Source organism: Watersipora subatra, chromosome 3, assembly GCF_963576615.1.
Source record: "Watersipora subatra chromosome 3, tzWatSuba1.1, whole genome shotgun sequence".
Classification (NCBI taxonomy): Eukaryota; Metazoa; Bryozoa; class Gymnolaemata; order Cheilostomatida; family Watersiporidae; genus Watersipora; species Watersipora subatra.
In genome coordinates this window covers 50635619-50660371 of record NC_088710.1, presented here as the reverse complement: position 1 = coordinate 50660371, position 24753 = coordinate 50635619, and the positions used below count along the sequence as shown (strand labels likewise).

The 24753-nt window shown below is 36.5% G+C and overlaps 2 protein-coding genes across 2 annotated transcripts; one reads left to right on the top strand and one right to left on the bottom strand.

Annotated features, from left to right (window-relative positions):
- Positions 1–458: 458 nt before the first annotated feature.
- Positions 459–19205, top strand: LOC137391373 (constitutive coactivator of PPAR-gamma-like protein 1 homolog). Its single transcript, XM_068077827.1, has 16 exons — positions 459–1117; positions 1428–1673; positions 1828–1931; positions 2074–2269; positions 3792–3934; positions 4059–4160; positions 4501–4617; positions 7951–8122; positions 12165–12411; positions 13103–13214; positions 13414–13623; positions 14676–14844; positions 15028–15098; positions 15183–15350; positions 15910–16077; positions 17942–19205. Exons 1-16 carry the CDS (start codon positions 604–606, stop codon positions 18008–18010), a joined length of 2808 nt encoding a protein of 935 aa, XP_067933928.1. The 5' UTR covers positions 459–603; the 3' UTR covers positions 18011–19205.
- A 24-nt stretch (positions 19206–19229) lies between these two features.
- LOC137391372 (peptidyl-prolyl cis-trans isomerase-like 1) lies at positions 19230–24684 on the bottom strand. The gene is made up of 4 exons (XM_068077826.1): positions 24535–24684; positions 21070–21224; positions 20918–20986; positions 19230–19651 (listed from the first exon to the last, which is right to left on the bottom strand). Exons 1-4 carry the CDS (start codon positions 24588–24590, stop codon positions 19431–19433), a joined length of 501 nt encoding a protein of 166 aa, XP_067933927.1. The 5' UTR covers positions 24591–24684; the 3' UTR covers positions 19230–19430.
- Between the last annotated feature and the right edge of the window lie 69 nt (positions 24685–24753).

Below are 24753 nucleotides of genomic sequence, written 5' to 3'. Positions count from 1 at the left end.
TTGTAATTTAGATGAACAGTGGCATGCCTACAAGGGGCCCTGTGCCTTGGGATTCGTTAAGAGCAGCACTTCGAGGCAGTTCAATTAGAGGTTTTACGGTACATTGTATATCACTATATGACTCACGCTTTTTGAATGGATACTTATAATTGATATACAATGTACCGTAAAACCTCTAATTGAACTGCCTCGGACTACAGTAACTGCTCTTAACGAATTCCCTGTGCCTTAGCGTGATCTTGACGAGAAGGGTAACTCCTACAGCTTACCTATATGGTAGCTGATCATCTCCCCACACTGGATGGGTACGTTACAGCCGTTAGCTAGACCGAGAGCTGTCACGGTATGGCAGGAAGGGAAACTATATATGTACATAGATACTCAGCGGCACAGGCAAACATTGGAAATAATAACCTACATGCGCGTGCGCAACGTTTTGTTTCCTATCATCTGGATTTCATTGATTCCGTTGACACCTATATGATATTTTCCGTATTCTGAGTAATAACATGTTTTTATATATGTAATTCTCAAAATATTTGATCGTTGGGCTTTGTGTATAGGAGTTATGTTTAAATTGCGATAAAAAAACGTACTAATAAAATGTCTCAGCTTTCGCTGATGAACTTCCTTGGAGGGGATAAGGATTGTACCAAAGTGAATTTGTTTCTCTACCCTGAAGCAGCACCGTCATCAGAGAAGAACAAGACTATAAATACTTCTAAGCCAACGTCGCTTCAACCAAATCATAATAGTCAAGCTGATAAACATAACGCTCGTTTTTCTGTGATCGTCGACAGTGAATTTTGTTTAGATAGACTTTATGGAGGCTACTACCCTGATTGGGCAAGTGGGGGACAATGGAACCGAATGCTCAGCTACGTCGCAAACTTGTCTAAGGCATGTCGTACAAATGGAATTCAGCTAACAGTTGCTTTTCGAGCTGGTCTTGAAAAGGAATACAAAGAGAGCTTATTTAAGTGTAATCGGCAGTTCAAAGAACGTCTCAACAGTGTGATTCTTCACCTACAAAACAGAGGAACACCGCCTCCAAAAGTTTGGTGGCTTCCGCCTACTGGCTTACGAGAAGTTCTATGCTTAGCATTTTATGTTCATGGTTAGTTAATTGTGTCAACCCAGTTTGTTGGTCATTTGAAGTATTACTTATATCTCTAAGAAAGCCACTGACGCACTACAGAAACACATGTTTAGAATCGCTGCTAAATATGGTAATGATTGTTTTGGCTCTAAGTATGGCATCTACTGTGAATGTCAATGACATTTATAACATGTACATGTATTTAGTTTATTTGTTGGTGAATTTTTGTATGACTGCTATCAGATTTTTACATACACCACTCGTTAAATATGTTTAACTTTTGTAGCAAAGTTTGCTTTAAAACTACTTTGTTTCATTTTGTTGGTAGGAATTCCAGTATTCTTTTCGGACGGCGACTACTACACCGATGTTATGGAACATCTACACATGAACAAAATTGATGGAATACTCACTGATGATCCTGCCTTTGCGCTATTTAATCCTCCTCGACTCTTTGGTGCTCATGATTTTAAATTGACATATAAAGGCAGTTTGGAAACCAAAGAGTATTTTCTGGATCATGTGTTCGATGAAATGCTGATAAAACGCCTTCCGCTTTTTGCTTCTCTTTTAGGTAAGTTATCTTGAATTGAAATAATTCCTGATAACTGTAAAGCTTTCCCTATTTCATTGTTAAGCATGGGTTCACTTGATTGAACACTTTTGACTCGTTTTACCAGATCACCTGACCTCAGTTATCTTTTTAAACATGGTATGTTTATTTGTAGGCAATCACATAGTCACATCAGAGTCTCTTCAACTTTTCTACAACACTTTACGAGACACTCATATCTATAAAGCTGACGCCAGCAATGCTTCCAAACCTACTGAGGTTGGCACATGATGCTTTACTGAGAACTGTGCAAATTCTTTATGTTGTATCAAGTCAATGAAGGGGCTTTTTGTCATACTGATTTCATTGAATGCCTAGTTTCACATAGTTTCTCTATTTGCATTTTTATGTCCTGGTTTAGGACTCAGAAAATGCCATGGTGACTAGAGTCCTTACGTATGTCAAAGGGTTATCTGACCCTATAGACATTGACAGTGTGGCTGCCTTCGTTTTTGCCGCCACTGACCTCGGTGTAGAGGAGGGCACCGATCAGCTCAAGAAGAGTATCCAGTATTATGAGAGATTCAACACTAGTCAGAAATCAGTTCCACCCTCAGGTAAGAGAATCTTATCAGAATGCAAGTTTAGTATTGTCAATGTACTAGTAGGCAGTGATCTCTGGGTGATAGATCAGAATGACTTAGCTCAGACTATTAGGGATTTTATGTAATTACAGTCAAACATGGATAACTCGAACTTCACGGGACTGAGCGAAAGTATTCGAATTATCAGAGCGTTCAAGTTATCAGAGCACTGTCACAAGTCCATGTATTTACTTATTTATTAGTAGATACATGTACATATACAAACTATAACATAAATCAAAAGCACAAATGGCTTGTTTCAAATTAAATGCTTCTAATGTAAAGTTTAAAACGTTTTTATCAAAAAGTATAGAGATTTTTCTATCATTTGAGATTGGTTTGTTGTTTGAGGTGATGTTATTGCCAGGACGTTTTTTAGATTGACATTGGCAAAACTTGATCGTTATTGAAATGCTCAAAAGAAAAGACATCTTTTTCTTTTGAGCGTTTTACCCACAATCAATTTTGCCGATTTTTCTTGAAGTTTATGCAAAGATTACCTCACTTTACCTGGGATTCGTTAAGAGCAACACTCCGAGGCAGTTCAATTAGAAGTTTTACGAGGTTTTACGGTACATCGTATATCACTCACGCTTTTTGAATGGATACTTATTGAATGTACACACGTATTCTGTGTTTAGGTCAAACGAGGAATAGTTTTTTTAGCTAAGACAACGTATACGTTTATTACAACAATTTTTAAGACGTTTTAAACATTCAACATTCCGACGTTGATTCAACACGGAATCAACGTCGGAAAACTATTCATCGTTTGACCTAAACACAGAATACATGGACGTTCAATAAGTATCCATTCAAAAAGCGTGAGTGATAGAGTGATATACAATGTACCGTAAAACCTGCTCGGAGTGTTGCTCTTAACGAATACCACTTTCCTTGCTTCCGAAGGGCGATCGTTGAGTGGATGTTTGGTATAAATCAAATTTCACCGAACCTTTAGAAAAGTCGTTGACAAAAATATTTTGCCGATGGTGGTAATAACGACGCTTATGAATTACGAAAAGTTGAGGTTTACCTCTATGGCTTGAAATAAAGTGATTTTCTAAAGCGATAACAACCGTATCGGTAGTCGTTGGGCAAAAAACAGTTCGAGTTAACAGAGTTGAGTTCGAGTTATCTATAGCAATTTATCATTACGTGGGAACGGACCAAAGAAACTGTTCGAGTTAACCATGTATTCGAGCTGTCCGTGGGCGAGTTATCCATGTTTGACTGTATATTGCTAGTGGGCGTGTGGCAGGCTATGGGCATGTGTTTCACGATTCATAGTGAAATAAAGATGTTTTTTGAAAGCTTGACACTATCATTGTTTTATTGATAATCTGTCAGCATGTTTCTTGGAATGTGAACATAAATTCATCTGTAACGTAGATAGAAGACTTTGGGTAGCACATAAAATCTATCAGTATTTGGCTAGATGCTATAGATAGCTTTTTCTTCAATGGAACACTTGGGTATTAATGACTTGTTACAGTGGTCACAAGTTATTTGGAGGTCAAACAAGTGAAAAGTGATGGAAAGCATCGCAAACGAAATGCTGTAGTCAATGATGAGTTTGATGTCTATGAAGATGGAGGGCTAAACGGTGCTGATAACTTTACTACACCTCCCAACCAGGTAACCTCCTAACATAACATTCAGTAACACTACTTATTACACATGGTGTCATTTGAACATTCCTAGTTACTGTAGTGTTCAATTTTGATAAGTTTTAAGAAAGATAAATCAATTATCTTTGTAGCCCAATGGAGAAGGTAATTCAACTGAGGACGCAGATGTGAAAAATGGCCTTGATGAGATAGCATCAGATATGGAGAGCATGGCGGTTGACGAAGAGGTCTTAGTAAGTGTATAACATTGTTTTTTACGCTAACACATTATTGTGTAAATGTAGACAAATAGTTTTCAGGCCAACAGATGACTAGACAAGGATTTTGTCATTTGTAGTTTTTTTTTAAATGGCCTTTAAAACACTAAAAGTTTTCCTCCGTATTTTCACATTAGATTGTTTATCAAACTTTGTTTTTCAAGTTTTGTTAGCAACATATTTTTTTCACAGTTTTTGTCATAGCTGAAGCTAGTATTAACTTTCACATTTAGTACTGTGGCTTGGATACAACGCTGAACAAACTTGTCTAACCTGAGGTGTATTATTCAGTAGGTAAATGGTTTGTCTGCTGCAGGCGACGGCAGAACCATTAGGAGTTACGGTGACTCCCGGAGATGCTATTCTCAAGCTAGCTGTTGAGCGACACAACAAGGGCCTTATGGCTCCCTTAATTGTACAGTCTCTCGTGCAGGTAGGATAATTTATTGCGAAATACGCTTCTGCTATTGTCATCACTGGCCGCTTTCAGGTCCTGTTCAGTAAGCTCTGCTATGTGTCTGTCCATTAATGGGAGGGTTTCAAGCCTTACAAGGGCGAAAGAGCTTTATTAGCAGTTGTTTCAACTAACATTTTTAGTCAACTTTCCTTAAAGGTTGACTTACAACAAAATTCACATTAATTACAGTCATTTGGTATCAAAAGGTTCACCATTTCTTACTCTGCTATGTTGTAGGTGTAAAATATGTGGAAATGTGATTACAATCTCTTAAAAGCTCAAGAACGAACAGTTAATCACAGCCATCACGAAAATGCCATAGTTTGGAATCCCTTTATTACGATGACATACTCAACTTGACGTGGTTATTGTTTCGACACGTGCTGTTATCGCGTAAACCGAAAGGCTAATAAAAGGCTCAATATAAAACGTTTCATAGCACTAGTCTGTGACAAACACTTCGGGTTTTACCGGAAAGTCCTTGACAAATATAGACGCTCGCTACTTTACAGTTTTGTTTCAGCTTGGTCTAATCATCTAGTCTTAATTTGATCATGTGACTCATACTACCTACTAAATAGCACGAACAATCTCTGCAGCATCTTTTGACTATCACAGGTGACCAACAGGCTCCTCATGTTTATCAGAAGATGATATGCACTCCTTCGAGCTAAGGTTAAAAAATTAAATTAGTTTTTAGGCTAGGTTTTGAGATATCAGTGCTCAAAGTGACAGCATTACAATGATGATGAAATAGACCAATAAGAACAATAGACATAGTTTTATTGAATGCGTCAAGTATATTTGTGAAAATATTTCGACGAATGTGGTTGCATCAAAGTGTAAACAAAAGCACATCGTCTTCAACTACGTCCCATTTGAGCCATTTAGGAGAGGGATTCCAACCTACGGCCCTTTCATGATGGCTGCGATTAACTGTTCATTTTTGAGCTTTTAAGAGCTTGTAATCACATTTCCACCACATATTTTGCATCTACAACACAGCGGAGTAAGACATGGTGAGCCTTTTGATACCAAATAACTGTTATATGAATTTTGTTACAAATCAACCTTTAACACATACATGTAGTTGTGAGTTGCATATCCGGTAGTTGCAAACAGATGTGTCAATGGTTTCAAGATACCTGATTTGCGGCAGATGAGCTTTTCGTTGTCTCCTATACCATGTTCAGTGGCGTCGCATGGCCTCAGCTACTCTGGCTGCTGAAATTCAACCGATGCTCCTCACGCTTCAGTTGGTAAAAGCAGCCGAAGTGTGCAAGTTTGCAGTCAAATGGCTTCTCACATGCCCAGTCTGGATGGGCCATGCGGGAGTTTGGTTAGGTAACATGCTATAAGCAATGTAATATTTACAATACTTATTCACAAGCAATCGATTTCGGTAAAAAAGGAATGTAAAAAAATTTTAAAGAGGAAATCGTGTGATATTAAAACAAACTGGAACAATATTAGTTTTTCGAGTTCTTCTCTGTCTCACAGTGCCAGTCTTTACAGACTGATTAGGGTTATCTGCACTTCGGCAGCTTTGGTTAGGTTGTTGTGCAGCCACTCCTTAACTGCTCTGGCATAGAAAGGAAGGTAACCAGTCGATGAAGAAAACTTCTAATACATTGGAATGTCAAGGTACAAATTGGATTTTTAAGGTTATAATTGGTGTATGCTGGAGTAAATATACCTATAATAATACCCAAGGATTCATAAAATTCTTTCCACAACAAAAATGTATTAATTAATGCTGCTGATAATTACATATGATAAAACAAATGCATTGTATAAAATATATCTAAAAACTAAACTAATGAAGAAATAACCAATAAAAATGTTTTTATAACCACTTGAACTTCAAGGCAGACAGACAGTACGTGGGCAGAAGTGGTGACGGAGATGCGTAGCATAGCTTGTTTAGTTTACCTTTTCTATTTTGTTATATTTCAATATTATGCGTTATATACTTTTACGCATTTTTCAAAATGTCATCTATTTCACTTTTCTTGCAAAACTTCCGTGCTTTCAGAAAAGTCAACTAGGGTAGGTTAAAGATTACCTATGGTCTGGAGTTAAATACTCGCGTAGTAAATTAAGTGAAAAATACAATGCTGCCCAACAAAAAGTAAAAAGCAGAGATATGACAGCCAAACTTTAGGCTGCATGTAAATAAATTGTATTGTTTATGCTATTGTAATGTGGCTGAACGATAAACAGTTGATGCTGATGCAATGATGCAACCAACTGTAATGGCATCTTTAAAGGTTGACTTGCAACAAAATTCCCATTACAGTTATTTGATATCAAAAGATTCACCATGTCTTACTCTGTTGTGTTGTAGGTGCAAAATATGTGGGAATGTGATTACAAGCTCTTAAAAGCTTAAAAACAAACAGTTAATCTCAGCCACACGAGACCGCCGTAGTTTGGATTCTCTTTCCAAAACGGCTCAAATGTGACGTAGTTGCGGTAGATGGCTTCTGTTTACCCTTTCATGCAACCTTATTCGTCGAAATATTTTCACAAATATACTTCACGCATTCAATAAAACCATGTTTATTGTTCTTACGCCTCTGTTTTAATCATTGTAATGCTGTCACTTTTAGCAGTGATATCTTATAACTTACCGTAAAAATTCATTTAATTTTTTAACCTTACCTCGAAGGAGTACATATCATTGTCTGATAATCATGACGAGCCTGTTGGTCACCTGTGATTATCGAAAAGTTCTGCAAAAATTATTTTCGAAGTATTGGGTCACATGATCAGATTACGACTTGATGATTAGTTCAAGCCAAGACAAAACTGTAAAGTAGCGAGCATCTATATTTGATACGGGGTCTTCGGTAAAACCCGAAGTGTTTGTCATAAACTAGTGCTACGATAAGTTTATATTGAGTTTTTTATTGGCCTCTCAATTCATGTGAGAACATCACGTGACAAGACAATAACCAAACTACCATGACTGCGTCAGAGAAATAAAGAGATTCCAATCTACGGCGGGTTTTCCTTTTTGAGCTTTTTAGAGCTTGTAATCACATTCCCACATATTTTGCACCTACAACACAACAGAGTAAGACATGGTGAATCTTTTGATACCAAATAAACTGTAATGTGAATTTTGTTGCAAGTCAACCTTTAAAGATGTCTGTTTCAAGCTTTCAAACTTTTCTATATGTGTTATATTCTGTGCCATGCTGCTATTGTATGAACCTTATTTTGTCCATATATATCATAAGTAGAATAACAGTATCGAAGGAGATTATTTTGTTCTGCATTGCACTAACGATTAGTGTATTGTAGCGCGAGGTGAGGCTGCAGTGCTACATCGAGAACTGTCCAGAGGGTTCTCCATTTATCGTCGAGATCTACAGACCTATCCGTCAGTCAGTCTACGCCATTCTGCATAATCTAAACAAACACTTGTATGACACTCGCAAAATTGCAGAGGAGCATGGAAATACTGTGAATGCAGGTATGAGCGGGGACTGCGCGTTAACAATGTTGGATTGGGTGAATTTTATGGGTTGCTATAAATATGTGATATACTAGCTCTTGAATGGCTGAACAGTACTAGAGGCTAAATAAAAGGCGTTGCAAGACACTAGTACTAACCTCAGCTTTGTAACAAACATTTTGTGAAGCACGCTGGAAGAATCAGACGCGAGCAGACGTAATCTTTTGTATTACAAAAATGTTAATTATGGTGCTTGTAATTTAATTGTATATTTTTTAGCATTTGTTTTTAATAATTTTATTTGAAAATTTTTTGTTGTTTTGACTGGCTTTATAACGTTTTAGAACGAGTGTGTTTATGTTATTAAAGATCGGACTCCTTTCTTTCTGACAATCAGTTAGTCTTTATGACAAAGCGGCAGGCAAAAATAGCAAACACTTTTTGTACATGCAAATTCGATTGTGTCAGTCGTATCAATGCGGTCGTCAGTTTGCCCTTAAATTTTGTCTGACATTTCTCCAGTGTGCCTCAGCTTTATGGCTTGGTATGTATCAGAATGGAAGTGCTAGCTCATTCATGAGCATCAAAGTCTGTGCATCAGAGCATCTAAGTAGTATCAGAGATTTTCTAAAAGAAAATCTCTGATGCATCACGATATTTAAATGTATTAGGATACGCTGTTCACACAAAATCAATTTTAATCACAGAGATTGTGTTAGACTTTGGATCATCCTTGTAATGTATGACATGAAATTCTTAACTTGTAACATTTACTATGATTGAAAGCATCAAACTGATTAGGAAAGTGCTGTGATATCTTTATGAATAATTCTATATTATATATGACATTTTTTATGTTGCAAAACATATCTTTAAAAAAATATTAATTTTCCGGGAAACATTCAAGATGTAAAAAAAGTTAATACATGCATTCTCTCCATTCTTCGTCGACCACAAAGATCATCACTGAAATTTATTGGGTAACAATAATAATTATGACTTAACAGTAGGTTCCCTTGGTGCAGACTAGGGAGAGCCTTAGGCCGATGCAATCACCTCATGAGATTTTGATGGTTTGAAGGCTAGGGAGTGTAAAGTTGTTTCGCACAGAGAAAGCGTAGTGCTTGAAATGAAAGATGAAGACATTGATGAGTTGATTCAAGAGTACAGTTAAGAGATTTCGAAGTACGAGCTGGAGTAGTTAGAAGCGATGCAACACATGGCAGTCGGGGTTTATTATAGAATAGAGACGCCCGCTACTTCAATAGGCTGAGTAAAAAAACTTCTTTCAGGAAATTTCGTTACAATAACAAAAAGCAAGTTCACTAGTCAACCTACCAGTAGTGTTAGCTTTGCACATTTTCAAAACTTTGTTATAAGCTTTTAAAAGCAAACATTCTTGAATCAGCTCTTTACAAAAATGTCGGATGGAAAGTTAGCCTAAACTGAAGAAAATGAAAGGTAGTGACAGGTAGTGAAAGGTAGTGATAATACCGAAACATTTTTATTTTTCACTTCAATCTTTATAATTTAAATTTTTGTCAATTAGTTTGGTGTCTGTTTATACTTGCACATTAGTTATGGCGTGATCTAATAGACGCGTGTATATTTTGTTACAGGTTTTGATGCATTACAGCAATGTGTAATAAACTTAGTGTCCAAATTTTGAGAGAATTGAAACATTAGTACATTAATTTTATAGCCCCAAAATCTTCATTTATGAAAGTTTTTTTGTGAAACGAAGCGATTTCCACAATGAATTATTTAGGTAAAGACGCTACTGTAACTGATAACTGCGACAACTGTAAACATAAAATTCCTATAACCACATTGTTCGTATTAGTGCAAACAAACCTTGAGTTTGTACATTGAGACCTATAAAACATTGAGTTTGTACATTGAGACCTATGAAACCTTGAGTTTGTACATTGAGACCTATGAAACCTTGAGTTTGTACATTGAGACCTATGAAACCTTGAGTTTGTACATTGAGACCTATGAAACCTTGAGTTTGTACATTGAGACCTATGAAACCTTGAGTTTGTACATTGAGACCTATGAAACCTTGAGTTTGTACATTGAGACCTATGAAACCTTGAGTTTGTACATTGAGACCTATGAAACCTTGAGTTTGTACATTGAGACCTATGAAACCTTGAGTTTGTACATTGAGACCTATGAAACCTTGAGTTTGTACATTGAGACCTATGAAACCTTGAGTTTGTACATTGAGACCTATGAAACCTTGAGTTTGTACATTGAGACCTATGAAACCTTGAGTTTGTACATTGAGACCTATGAAACCTTGAGTTTGTACATTGAGACCTATGAAACCTTGAGTTTGTACATTGAGACCTATGAAACCTTGAGTTTGTACATTGAGACCTATGAAACCTTGAGTTTGTACATTGAGACCTATGAAACCTTGAGTTTGTACATTGAGACCTATAAAACCTTGAGTTTGTACATTGAGACCTATGAAACCTTGAGTTTGTACATTGAGACCTATGAAACCTTGAGTTTGTACATTGAGACCTATGAAACCTTGAGTTTGTACATTGAGACCTATGAAACCTTGAGTTTGTACATTGAGACCTATGAAACCTTGAGTTTGTACATTGAGACCTATGAAACCTTGAGTTTGTACATTGAGACCTATGGAACCTTGAGTTTGTACATTGAGACCTATGAAACCTTGAGTTTGTACATTGAGACCTATGGAACCTTGAGTTTGTACATTGAGACCTATGAAACCTTGAGTTTGTACATTGAGACCTATGAAACCTTGAGTTTGTACATTGAGACCTATGAAACCTTGAGTTTGTACATTGAGACCTATGGAACCTTGAGTTTGTACATTGAGACCTATGAAACCTTGAGTTTGTACATTGAGACCTATAAAACCTTGAGTTTGTACACTGAGACCTATGAAACCTTGAGTTTGTACATTGAGACCTATGAAACCTTGAGTTTGTACATTGAGACCTATAAAACCTTGAGTTTGTACATTGAGACCTATGAAACCTTGAGTTTGTACATTGAGACCTATGAAACCTTGAGTTTGTACATTGAGACCTATGAAACCTTGAGTTTGTACATTGAGACCTATGAAACCTTGAGTTTGTACATTGAGACCTATGAAACCTTGGGACACAAATAGTTACTTTGGATAGCTTATATATTGATTTCTTACCATGCACTGCTCTATCAGCTCATGTAGTATCCAAAAATTATTAACTCACATTCTTCTTTGTGGTAGCAGCCATTTTAACATAAATCACACAATCAAAAACAACAGTAAGCCACAGTACTTGCTCATACGATGGAGTGTGTAAAAGAAATTGAATTTTTCTCCATGTATACACATGGGAGAAGAAATATTTATGTATACATGTATATGGGACAACAGTTGGGCCAATGCCTGTTCTTTCAGATTTGATGTCAGCTGTAAAAGTTTAAGGATGTCAAACCATTTTTGTTTGTGACCTGTTGAGCTTGCCAGTGAGCCAATCAGGCCACATGTTTACAATGAGTTGGAGTGCTCATACTGACTTTCCAGCAACTCTGTATAAGCCATACTGAAGACTGGTTCGCACTATGGCGCCGTATCTCCGAGTCTATGCCACAATACTTCGGTGATCGTCGATGATAACAATGTTCACACTATCACAAACCCATCTGCGTTTATATCAGCAAATACTCCGTGAGACAGTGTTTTAATATTTTTTTTATTTTTGCGAAGAAACATCTTGGTTTTCACGTACTCAAATTGAATACTAGGCCTGCAGCAACTATCATAAACGGAAATAAATAAATCACGCTATCTATCCATGATCGCGAATTACTATCACCGAAATGATTCACATTGTACAGGCTGTCATCGATGTTCAGCGAAATATCGGGAAAGCTTGACAGCTGCAAACTTTCCCGACATATCCATGTAGCTTTGTCGATGCTATTGGCCCCCGGTGAACGCCGAAAGGAAAACGCCGACGTACGGTGATATAGTGTGAACCAGCCTTTATTTAGTAGGTAGAGAAAAATGTTGATTGTTTTACAGATGATGTGACGATCAATGTGGTGGAGCATTATCTTGGCTCACTCGGTGCTGAAGTCTCATATGATATGACAGTCAAACCAGTTCCGTGGCCAGTACCATCAGTTGAGAGCTTGTGGCTTGGTGTAAAGCCGGAAAACAAACAACGCAGAATGAAAGCGTTCCTTAGCTGCATGAATGTTGGTGCCAATCCATACATGTCTAGTCCAGACTTTCCAGAAATGTACTTGCTCATCTGCTGTGTTCTCAGGTGCGTTGTGGGTTCGCATGACCTCTACACTTGGCATCATAAATCATTGCGTTCTTAACCTAATGACCTACATATGTCTGTTACTATCGTATGAAGGTCATACATAGATATGGCAACCTGTAATTAACTGCGTAAATTTGAAAAGGTTTCTCAGGTCGCCAACCGAACTTGTGTAATACGATCATCTCCTCATACACAGACTGCCATATACTCACTTTGTTGTTCTTCTCCTCCCCCACTCTTCGTCATTCCTACTTGCCTTGCTCACATTCAGTTTCGCTTAGTTTATGCTGCCTGATTTCCATTTTATTTGCCTTTTTTTAACCTTTGTTATGTGCAGAATGTTCACTTTCCAGACAGTTTGAGTGTATTTTAAACTGATGTTTGAGTAAGCGGTTCATTGCAGGCACGTGAGTGTTAGAAACAACTGTAATATCCCAAACTACTTTCAAGCGAACCATGCAACATCTGCTAGTTTTCATTAGTCCTGCAAGTGTTTTTTTTCAGCAGAACTAAATTTCTAACATTCTATTGCTCTCTCCATCTTATTCAATCCATTCAAACACTCAGCATCTGATACATTGACATATACTGTCTCAGAATCAGGCTGAGTATGACAAACCCACTTTCATTCATTTTGGTAGCCTCTGGTCATATCAGTGTCCCCTTAAATTCGTAACTATTATTATAGATACTTGCTCAAGTGTGATCCTATGGCACTGAGTCTTGATGAAGTGGATGCAGTGCTGTCAATGACTACTTCTGCTATTCTCTATGATGTACAGACCATGCAGGACATGCAGGTAATAATAATTTACAAAGCTAGTAAGCATGAAACAAATCATCTTTGTTGAAAACAATTCTTTCCCTAAATGCCTCATGATCAGAATATCTATGTGAAACATTTCCATTCTCAAATATGGTGTATTAATATTCGTATTAAAAGCATGAACCAACATGTACTATTGGCTGCTATTGACATAGTATGTTTTATGGTTTTAGTTGCCTGTCATCACTACACGAGGTGTACATATCGCCAGTCTTGTTATGGCTGGAATTCAACACGCTATGCTCGTTAACGATACGTGTGGAGCGCCCATTCGGAGAAGGAGCACCTTCCCGTGGTTGTATTTCGACGGCAAGCTTTTGCAGTACAAGCTACTGAGGAATGGTTCAACCAGTATGCAACGAATTGACCTATGCGATGGCAATGTAAGTTGGTTTTGGAGCTACGCCTGTTTGTTTATTTTTTAAATCAGCTATCGGTGTATTTTGTGATCACGGAAGCATGGGTTGAGTTTAATTGTTACCCTTACACAGTAATCCTTCACTACTTCGCGGTTCATCTTTCATGGTTTCAGTACTTCACGCTTGAACATTAATTTAAAAAATAACAAAATAAAAGAAAATTTATTTAAAAAAGATTTAAAAAAATTGAAATGCATAAAATACATACATAAAATATATTTACCAACATGACTTTTTTCTTACAACGAGCCCAGTTAATCACAAGTACAAACATTCGAGCCAGATGAAGTGCAAATTACATCCGTACTATGTACATGTAAGTGCATTCGCTGGCTTAAACTGCTGAGCCTGGTGTTAAAATATAAACTGAAAGTTGATCTAGATAGCTTCAATTTACTTATTGTATAGCAAATAAATACAATATGTTTAGAAAGCGGTTCAAGTGTTCTGGTGTTAAAATTTGGCTCATACATATATTTTAAAAAGGCAGTCTCTATTTTGCAGATTTTCAGTTATCGTGGGGGACGCCAATCCCCATCAACCGCGAAAAGTGATGGATTACTGTACAGCATTAATAGGTCTGAGTGCCATTTATTGCTGTACTATTCACACCTTTGCTGCAATGCGAATTCTGTCAACTATTATGTCTCTTAGCCTTGCAAGTTGCTAACACTAATTGATTGATTTGTATAGAAAGTCAATAAATGCTGTGACTGTCGCAGTTAGGCATGTATTGATCTTCTTTTCTTTTGCTACTGACTTCGCAATTAAATCTTCTTTTTTGGTTTTTTGATGATTAGGAAATATAATTGTTTTTTATTCACGTAGGTATATTTCAGTTGTTTTATTTTTCTGGAGTTTAATTATTAGAGTTTACATAGCAGTGTAGGGCTGTAATCAATCCAAATTATTGCAATATCTAGACGGAAGTTGATGATAGATCGCACGACCAGTCATTCCATAACTGTAGTCTATGCTAAATGGCAATGCTTGGAAATTCTCTTGGTCGGTTTTAGATGGAGCAAGTGGTGCTGATGGAGAAACTGCGGTATGCTGTTCTCTTCGGTATGGAGAATAAGCTAGGAGAGCAGCCAATTCGAGTACCATTTAACCTAACTAATGCCTTCGCCTCCGGTCGTATGTTTGCCCCTGCCTTCTTCCGTCCTCTTTTCCCTGATGGACGAGGTGAGCCTTCAGCCCAAACTCTAATTTGGTTTCGTAGGATTTAAATAAGTTTAATTGTGAAAATGTGTCTGCTTTTTTGGCTGCATGCCAATATATGTAGATATGAGCATGTCTCTATATATCAATAGGTTTCTTGTTTTTTCATAATTCCCGACGTCTATTGAATTTTTGCTGTTTTTGCAGGTAAAGGCAGTCTGATGGGTGACTTTACACCTGTCAATGCCAGACTAGATGGTAGAGGTGGAAAACTACAGGTAACTATTACACCCTTGCACCCCATTTGAAATTCGGACTACATTATATTCATAAGCTTAGCTTATGGCCTCCTCTTGTGACAGGTTGCTGGTCAGGTGGTGGCTACTTGGGGTCCTCGCCCTGGCAGCAATCGTGATAGTATTGGACTGGCTGAGCTTAATTTTCGTCCTAATGGATATCGCGGTGCTTCTCAGCCCAGCAGTCAACAGAAGTTTTCCAGGAGAAGATCGGGCTACTCCCAGAATCGTCCCGTAAGAATTACTGATTGTCTCTGTTGTAGCCTGCAAAATACTTATTGCTTCCACTAAAGACTAGTCAATGAACGCACAAGAAGCAGAGGTGCAAAATGTTTCAATAAATTTGACATCGATTCTATATCTAGTAATATAACCCCTATCACAGTTTTTATTTTCTGTAGCCTTTCAGCGTTTGTTATAAAGATACTGGTTTTTAATTGTGACCCAAGTGAATCTTCATTTTTGATTTTAAAAGTTCTGTTATTAATATTTGTCATTGTAATGTGTTTTTTTCAATAGCACTCAGACATGGCTGTAGATTGAGAAATTTAAATGAACCATTAGCTTTTCCGTAAGAAGTTATATTTGTTTGGTACCAACACGGCGTCCGTGTCATGTAAAAATTATAAAGTTTTATACTACTTGTATTTTCTTAAAAATCTGCTGTAGGCTCAAAGTCAATGGTCCTTACATTGGCTGCAATATTCAGAGATACAATTTTCAATATCTTTGAATAGGTTTCATTCTACCCACTTGATGAGCGCAGCTATTTTCTTTTTTGTCAATCTGTTAGAATCAAGGTGAACTAAAAAACCGAAAGCAAAATACCGGTGAAAACAGTGCTGAAGTAGAGGATGAAAAAACAAAAACAGAAGAAAAATCTGTCATCATAGTAACAAAGGATGAGAGAGATGACCAGACTCGGGAAATGGATATACCGCAATCTCATGCTGATGATTCAGTAAGTAACTCTGTTTATATTTGATTTAACCTGTTTAGACATAAAATACAAATAAATTACCTGACATGAGCATGTTCTTTTTACACCAGCAATCAAAATATCTAGCTAATTGTTTCTGCTGCTAGAACTAGTATGGACAGCATCTCCCCATCCGTTTCATTAACAGTAAATTGGTGCTATTTACTTTCATAGCATTCAAGTAATAAAATGATTTTAACCATTTAAAAAACTATATCGAAATATATTTAAATAAACCGACGAAACATGTTTTTGTTATCAAAACATCACTTCTCCAATAAAACACTTTTTTCCAAGGGTATGTATATAATAATAAAAGTCAAGTTAAGCACAAACTTTTAATAAACTTAGATTTTTAGGAATTTGTAACACAAATTTTAGCATCTTCTTTGTGTTAAAAAATAATAAAAGTACATTGTACTCTGAGCATTTTCAAGTGGGTTTTAAATACCAAAATTTCTTTGTCACGTATTCTATTCTTTAGCATTTCAATGAAGTTGTGCCTTTTGCTGTTTGATGTATATAGGCTATAAATGTGCAGGCTATTATAACATTTGGTACATTTCATATGAACTGTCACACGTAGTGATAGTGAGATCATGTTACTTGTTCAAAAGTAGAAAAATAACTTTGCACGCCTTCATTTCATGTTTCAAAGGTTCTCTGTATTAGTGCATAGTGCACAATTAGTGCATAGTGCACAATTAGTTCATAGTGTATAATTAATCTATAGTGCATAATTAGTGCATACTGTACACTTAGTGCATAGTGCACAATTAGTTCATTGTGTATAATTATTCTATAGTGTATAATTAGTGCATTGTGCATAATTAGTGCATGGTGCATAATTAGTCTATGTGCATAATTAGTGCATAGTGCATAATTAGTCTATAGTGCATAATTAGTCTATAGTGCATAATTAGTGCATAGTCAGTTAAAGGTTAGAGAAAAAGACTCATGATTGAATTAAAAAAGTGATCTCATTGTCATTTTTTGTAACATTTTGTTCCAACAACAAAAATTGGAACAAAATTCGCTTGAAAAGCGACACCGTGAAATAGATTCGTGGTGAAAAATTTTAAATTTGACATTCCAGATAAGTTTATACTTTATATACGTAAATGGGAAAATAGTTTCAAAGGACTTTCATAGTCAATACATAGCTAGCTCCCTATCAGAAGCAGCCCCTTGGAATTCTTAAGCTTTTAAAGGCTGTCTCTTTCGATGGAATAAGTCAGGTGTTTTTTGATAATGAAAAATGAAGAACAAAATAGGCACGAATCTGTTGCGTTGAACCTCTCAGTCCAAGTAATGATAAATGATTACATCCATTTTAATAGTAAGAGGCATAGAGGACGCTAATGTGCTAAAGAATTCCCATAAAAATTAATTAAATTCCTAACTATATAAAATCAACTAATGCCTTGGTAAAATTGTCAAGGAATGATATAAATTATATATAATTTATGTATATCCACAAACCCTCTCGTTTATACGCTTGCAGAACTTCTGTCACCTAGCTCATTTTGTGATGTCTCTTTGTATTAGAAAATGTATTATGTATAACCATTTGTGCTCTTTGGATTTAACAACATGTGGACGTTGTTAAGCATATTTTTTATTAACTCTATCTTTGTGGTTTCATGCCCTCAGTGGTCAACCTAAAAACATTGATTTTATTTTCTAAATTTGCGAAGGAAAATTCTGGAAGTTGATATTGAATGACTGATCTAACATCACAAATAGCTAGGGTTCTTTTAGTGCAATTCCTTACATTTGTGATTACCTTGTTGCCAGATACTGTCGTTAGTCTTGTCAGATACAATCATGCTAATCTGGATTGTAGGTTAGCCAAGCAGAGGTGTCTTGCATTGGTCAGGTAAATGGAGAGGAGACAGGTTTGAAGCTACTATAAAAAAGACGATCACACCATAACTTTTTACTCTCACCTTTTCCCAGTATTTCTACACTTATGTTACTCACCAACTCAGCATTATCTTCTACCATATAATTACACATTTATTAATCATCCTTATTATTACTGATATTATTCTTTTGTTCTAAAAGTTTATAACTGTCATCTTTTGCTGCCGACATATTATCAGTTAACAGCGGTGTGGCTGTCGTTCCTTCAGACCACATGTTTCTTTTTTCTACACCTTGGTCAGAGTTTGGCCAAACCCAATCAACTAATCTACTGCATACACACACCATCTGTGTATCTCGGCTGCTGTCCCATGCACACCTACATAACAGGAACAAAACGCTCTGTCCGACTTTTGTACTATCTTTACAAGCCTGCAGTGGCACCAGCTCTTCTACACGTATATAGCCTCTATACTATCTTGTATTTTTATATCTGGTGCCCGCACGTCGTATAGACTTGCTCATTTTGTTATGCGCTGTGTACCTTTTGTACCGTAAATTATTGAAATGTTGTTTCGTTTGATTGTTGACTCTGTTGTTAGGTTAGCGCACTCGATGCTGGTAACTCTAGCTGGTCGCTTGGCTGCCATGGTTTATATTTTCTTGCTCTCCATAGGACTAGTGTATCACTCCAGCCATCTCATAGAATTGCCACTCGACGAGACAATCATGCACTCGAATACCACTCGCTCTCAGGTGTCATGACAAAGCATTGTAGATCTGCCTCTTGAATTAATGATATATTCAGACTGCACACGAGTTTTGGAAGTAAGCTTGTAGGCAGGTGTCACAACCATACAGCAAACCTTGTAATCGCTCTTCTTTTGTGACTATAAATATTGACTAATAACTTGGGTATGCAGTAGAATTAATGGATATAATGTAGTTGTTTTCAGTGTTGTTCCCCGTTTGCCAACCAGGTAATTAGGATCGTACCTGGTCATTTTTAATTTAGAACAAATGTTTGTTTTCAATTTTTAGCTACATACTGTTTTATCTCTTAGTGTTTCTTTTCTTTATGCTTGGTGAGGCAATCTATATGCAATGTTACTATTATGTGTGGATTGACTTCCAACTGACCAATGCCTGTGTATCAAGTTTGCACCAGTTAAAATACTAATGTCATCAGTGCAATGCAAATTAGTTTTTTGTTGAACGAATAAAGGAGTTGTCTCCACCTAAATCCACAAAACCGACTAGTAGTTCTTTATAGATTAGTATTATGATATAAATTATTAGGTACACAAATGATGACCGAAAGGAATAACGAGTCATCAACTATTCAATATGTTAGTAAAGATTCAATTTTTAATATGTGAATGTAACAATTGAGCACCCTACAACATTTTTACAAAAGTTCAGCAGAACATTTTACAAATATACAAGGGCCATCTGACTAACTAACTTTATCAAGGTATAATTTGACATTTTAGAATTTTTACTTCCACAGTTGGCCTGTCATCTTTGTCTGTTTCCACCATGCCCATCATTTTTACAACTGTCATTCCTTGGCTCACTCTGCCAAATATTGCATGCTTGCCGTCCAACCATTGCGTGGGTGCAAGTGTGATGAAAAATTGGCTGCCGTTTGTATTTGGACCACTATTAGCCATGGATAATATTCCTGCGCCTAAAAATGACAACAGCAGTAGTAAAACCTAATAGATACGCTGCTCTTGTCATGTTGCCTTTCACATAGATGGCAGAGTCGATAGAAAGGCATGTAAAGCTAATACCACAGCAGCATGAGATCTATTCATTGAAAATGCTGACATAGTTGAACTTCCTTTGCTCTCATTGTCTAACATAAAGATGCTCAACAGGCTATCAAGAGTAAATACTAAGATGTGTGATAAGTATTAAGCAGTATTACCAACCTAAGTAGTATTATTTAATTAATGGCTATGCTAATGTATGTAAACTTGGTATGAACTAGTTAAGTAAACGAAATGTAGTAGAACAACTCCTTCACAGCGTGGTCAACCTTGTGATGTTTCACAGATCATAGGAGAAATCATGTGATCTTTTGAATTTCATCTCTAAGGCATACGCTTACAGAGGCGAGCTGCCATCAGACAGTTTCAATTACCTTTAACCAGATAAAATTGGAGCCAGAAATTATTAAAGACAGAGAAAGATGCAAATTTGGTGAAGTCATGATATTTCGGATATAACAAGTTCCACACAGGTTCCAGGCTCGGTTAGATTCTGGTTGCTGACCCTTAAAAGCAGTAACTTTGGCTCACTAGAGCCTAAACAGATGGCATCTGCATGTCAGAGTCTCCCGAGACTGCTGCTACTAATGCACACAAATTTAACTAGCAAAAAAGAGATGTCACACTGTTTGATATCACCAAGCCGAAAAACTATACTTATATATTGAAAGAGGATAAAGGCGTTAAGAGATATTTCTTAGGACGTTTCTTTATTTGTATTTATTAATGCTTTGACAATTTGAACACTGGAAGACACTTTTATTAAATATTTAATAAATATTATTAATAATAATATATTAGTAAATATTCAGCTACTTTCCAACTTGCACTTAATTAGCGCTTCCTTTTCCAACCAGAGACTCTGAGACAGTTATTTATATCGTTATCGGTTGTTAAAACTATGTTTTATACATCTGGCACTGCTACCATTAAATATTGTAATTCTTGCTCCACACGGTAATAAATATGATATTGTTATTACAAAAGTAGGGCTCGGGATATAATTATAAACATGTGTATCAAACTATGAATTCTCCCTCTTCGATACCACGCATCACAGCTTACACACAAAAAATTACAAGCAACGATCGCAGTTTTCTTCTACTATCAATGATGCATGAGCTTTAACAAGTGCAACATGCAAACATTTCTGGTCAGTGAACACTCTCAATGTAACTCACCACTGTGCTTCAAGTCATCATGAATTTCATCATCAAACTCTTTACCATATATTGAAGCTCCCCCTCTTCCTAAAATGTATTCATATAACGTTTAATCATAGAAAAAAGTAAAAGCCCATTTTCTAACAAAAAATGCATACATAATTAGTTACCAGTGCCAGTAGGATCGCCACCCTGAATCATGAAGTTGGAAATGATTCTGTGAAAGACAACGCCATTGTAGTATCCACGTTTGGCTAGCTCCGCAAAGTTCCGACAAGTATTTGGGCAATGTTTCCAATAAAGCTCAACTTCAATATCACCCATCCTACAAATCATATATACCAAAGTACCCAGCTTTAGTGTAACTTTTAAAATAACAATAAATTGTTTGGAAGGATTAATAAAGAATATATAGAATATACAATTACAGAAATAATTCACAAGTTAAAGATGATACAGTATAATTACTAGAGTATACTGAAGGCATGAATATATGGCGCCTTACAGTGCCTCGCGTTGCGCGTTCACAACTCGAGTTGTGAACGCGCAACGCGACTTTTCAAAAGTAAGGTGCAATATATCGGTATTACGGTAGCATAACCGTAGATCTGGTTATATTAACAATGGTACATCAATAGGCACCCGTTAGCTAATAGAAATTAAACTGTATGTACTGTAAAACTAGAGCTAATAGCGAATTATACTGCGCCGAGTTGTACAACTCGAGTTATATTTACCAACTCGAGTTTGTAAATATAACTCGAGTTGTACAACTCGAGTTACACAACTCGAGTTCATCAAAAATCCAGGCCGAGTTCTTTTAACAGCAACTCGAGTTCAACAACTCAACTTGAGAACATCTCATCATTTCATTTTCTCTAGCTATATTTTCTATATATGGAATTTATTTTGGTGCATCATTAAACGCCGTTGAAATAATTTCTATGTTCATTTTCGGTGTTCATTCAGTTTCTTGTCAGGTTCTAGAGAGATAACTCTTTTTTCATTTTAAAAAGAAGTGTCCTACCTCCCATATAGATTGTTTTTTAGTTTGCTTTTTATATTCTACAATTGTTTTTGTCTCGTTATATTTATAGAAATAAATATGCGCAAAATCGCCAATATAATTATATAGTTTAAATGTGTATATATATTTAAATTATTAGTGTTAAATTTCTGTAAATGTTCTGTAAATGAGACACCCCAATTACTCACTTTGCTTTTTTTTACAAACCCGTGTTAGTTTTGCGTATAACACAACTCGAGTTAATCATAAACCCAGGCCGAGTTGTGCAATTCGGCAACTCGAGTTGGACAACACGGCAACTCGAGTTGTGAACGCGCAACGCGAGGCACTGTAAGGCGCCATATGAATAGGCAAATGTAATAACATAGGTATTTACTACTGTATGCATTTAAAAAAGTAAACATCTATTTTAAAACAGTGTCTGAAGAGACAGTGATAACTTGGCTAAAACAAAGGTATTTGGTTCATGACCTCAACCAGTAGATCTCTCCATGACTCTGCAACCATGGCTGTTATTCATTGGTAGAAATAGTGTTTTTACTTAATTAAAAAAGAATGTGTATCTTCAGCTAAACAATGAGAAGCATAGGTTGTTATAATGTCAAACCAAATGGTAAATAGGTACTTTGACATTCCCAGATGAAAAAAAAACTAGCATATCCAGATACTATGTGTGTTCATGTTTACATTACACGACTCTAATGAGGTACTACATTAAATGTGTGTGCATAAATGAGTAGCTTGAATATTTAATTTTCAGTATGAATGTAATAATTCCAAACTAATGCATGTCATATGTTCAATAGGTCATAGCTAGTAGTATAGGCAAGCAGTTCAGTCACTATATGGAGCACCCTTTAAAGTAATGAAAAGGTGAACCTTTATATAAGACAAATCATCACATCATTACATATGACGAGTGGTTGAATGTCATAGTGATGCAGATGCTAATGTTAAATGTCATGTGCCACGCTTCAGTCTACTTTGCTAATAATAATAATGAAAATAATTTGAAAGGTGAAATGACTGTAAATATAGTTCAGTTAATAATATAATATTGCCAGTTCTGAGTCAAGACAACGAAGGCAAAACTCTGCAAAGGTAAATGACAGTTTCTTTAGTTTTTATTCATTACGCCGGTTTAGGCTACGTTAACACACAAAAGCATTGATGAATATAAACAAAATCCTTTAGTATTACTTTGTACTTACCATGTATTAGTAAAATTCACCATATATACTAACATTTAAAGCAATACAGAGCTGTATTTGGCTAAATAATTTTTACAATAAGTGTTTTGGCAGCAGCATAAAGTTAGATTAGGAATATCCTACAAGTTGCATGTACTCTCACATTATAGAGGTTTTTATGAAGTGACTAGACGAATGCCCGGCGTTGCACGCTTAAAAGAATAATTGCCTAATGAACTTAAATACTCTTATCAGAAGTAAATGAGAGATAGGTATACAAGGAAATGGAGGTAGTTTTCAAATAGACCATAATTTATAGCTGTTTTCGGTAAGCTGGATAATTCCGGCACTGCTTGAGAAAAGCATGCAAGAACTACTGAGCAAAACAGGTAAAGCACTAACTACAGAGGAATTGTCTGTCTTCAGCAGACCTGCCAACCCTGGAGTGGGGAAAGGAGTGAGAGACTACTTTGGGGGCAATGAAAACGCGAGGATTTGATAAGTGGGGTAAATTTACGTGGCGGATAAAAACACCACGGCGAAAGATAGGTAGCATAACTTCATATGGAAACCACATGTCGTGGAAGTTATTGATAGATGAAATGCCACAAATATTTTTATACATAGTTGTTTATTAGTAGTAAGTATATGATTACTACTTTAAGATTGGGGCAAAAAACAGGTTTGCTTGGGTAAAAGGGGCAATTGCGTGACACGGGCATGAGGCATGGCCCAATGCGTGAGTCTCACGCCCAATGCGTGAGTCTCACGCCCAATGCGTGAGTCTTGGCAGGTATGGTCTTTAGAATGAGGAGCAGATAACAGAGGCTTTCCAGCGTTGGGAACATACCTGCCAACCCTCACGCGTTGAGCGTGAGACTCACGCAATTACCCCAAAGAAAAAATGAAAATGCGTGAGATTTTTGCCCTAATTTCCACAATTTTATATATACTATCATTGATACATCAATTGTCCCAAAACCAAATCTCAAGCATTGCCCCATACTCAGACCTGCCAACCCAAGAGTGGGGCAATGCGTGAGATTTGGTTTTGGGGCAATTGATGTATCAATGATAGTATATATAAAATTGTGGAAATTGGGGCAAAAATCTCACGCCTTTTCATTTTTTCTGTGGGGTGATTGCGTGAGTCTCACGCCCAATGCGTGAGAATTGGCAGGTATGCCCATACTTGGGTTGGCAGGCCTGGTTGGGAAGGACTTTCATAGTCGCGTAGTCACGCATTATACTCACGCACAACTACAGTACTACTCTTGAATCATGGTGGATTATATTTTTAAAATCAAGCCCAAGACTAAATTTACGCAATAAAGTTACTCAAGTATTCTATAGATTGCTTAAAAACTGAAACAACAAAAATACAAGGATGGCGACTAAACTCAAAAACTAACACGTACGTTGTTTGAACCAATACCCTTGGCGGCTGCCAGCTTTTAGATGGAATGCCAGACATCTTGTAGAATAAAAAATATGTCTCTTTTCAAATGGCTTCTGCAATTACTGTTCTAAAGTGTAGATCGGTCGTCCGACGGGATTTGAACTCGCACAGAAAGAACAAACAAAGAGTTTTTATTTGAGTCGCGAGACACAGCTTAAAATCATATTAAATATAAAAT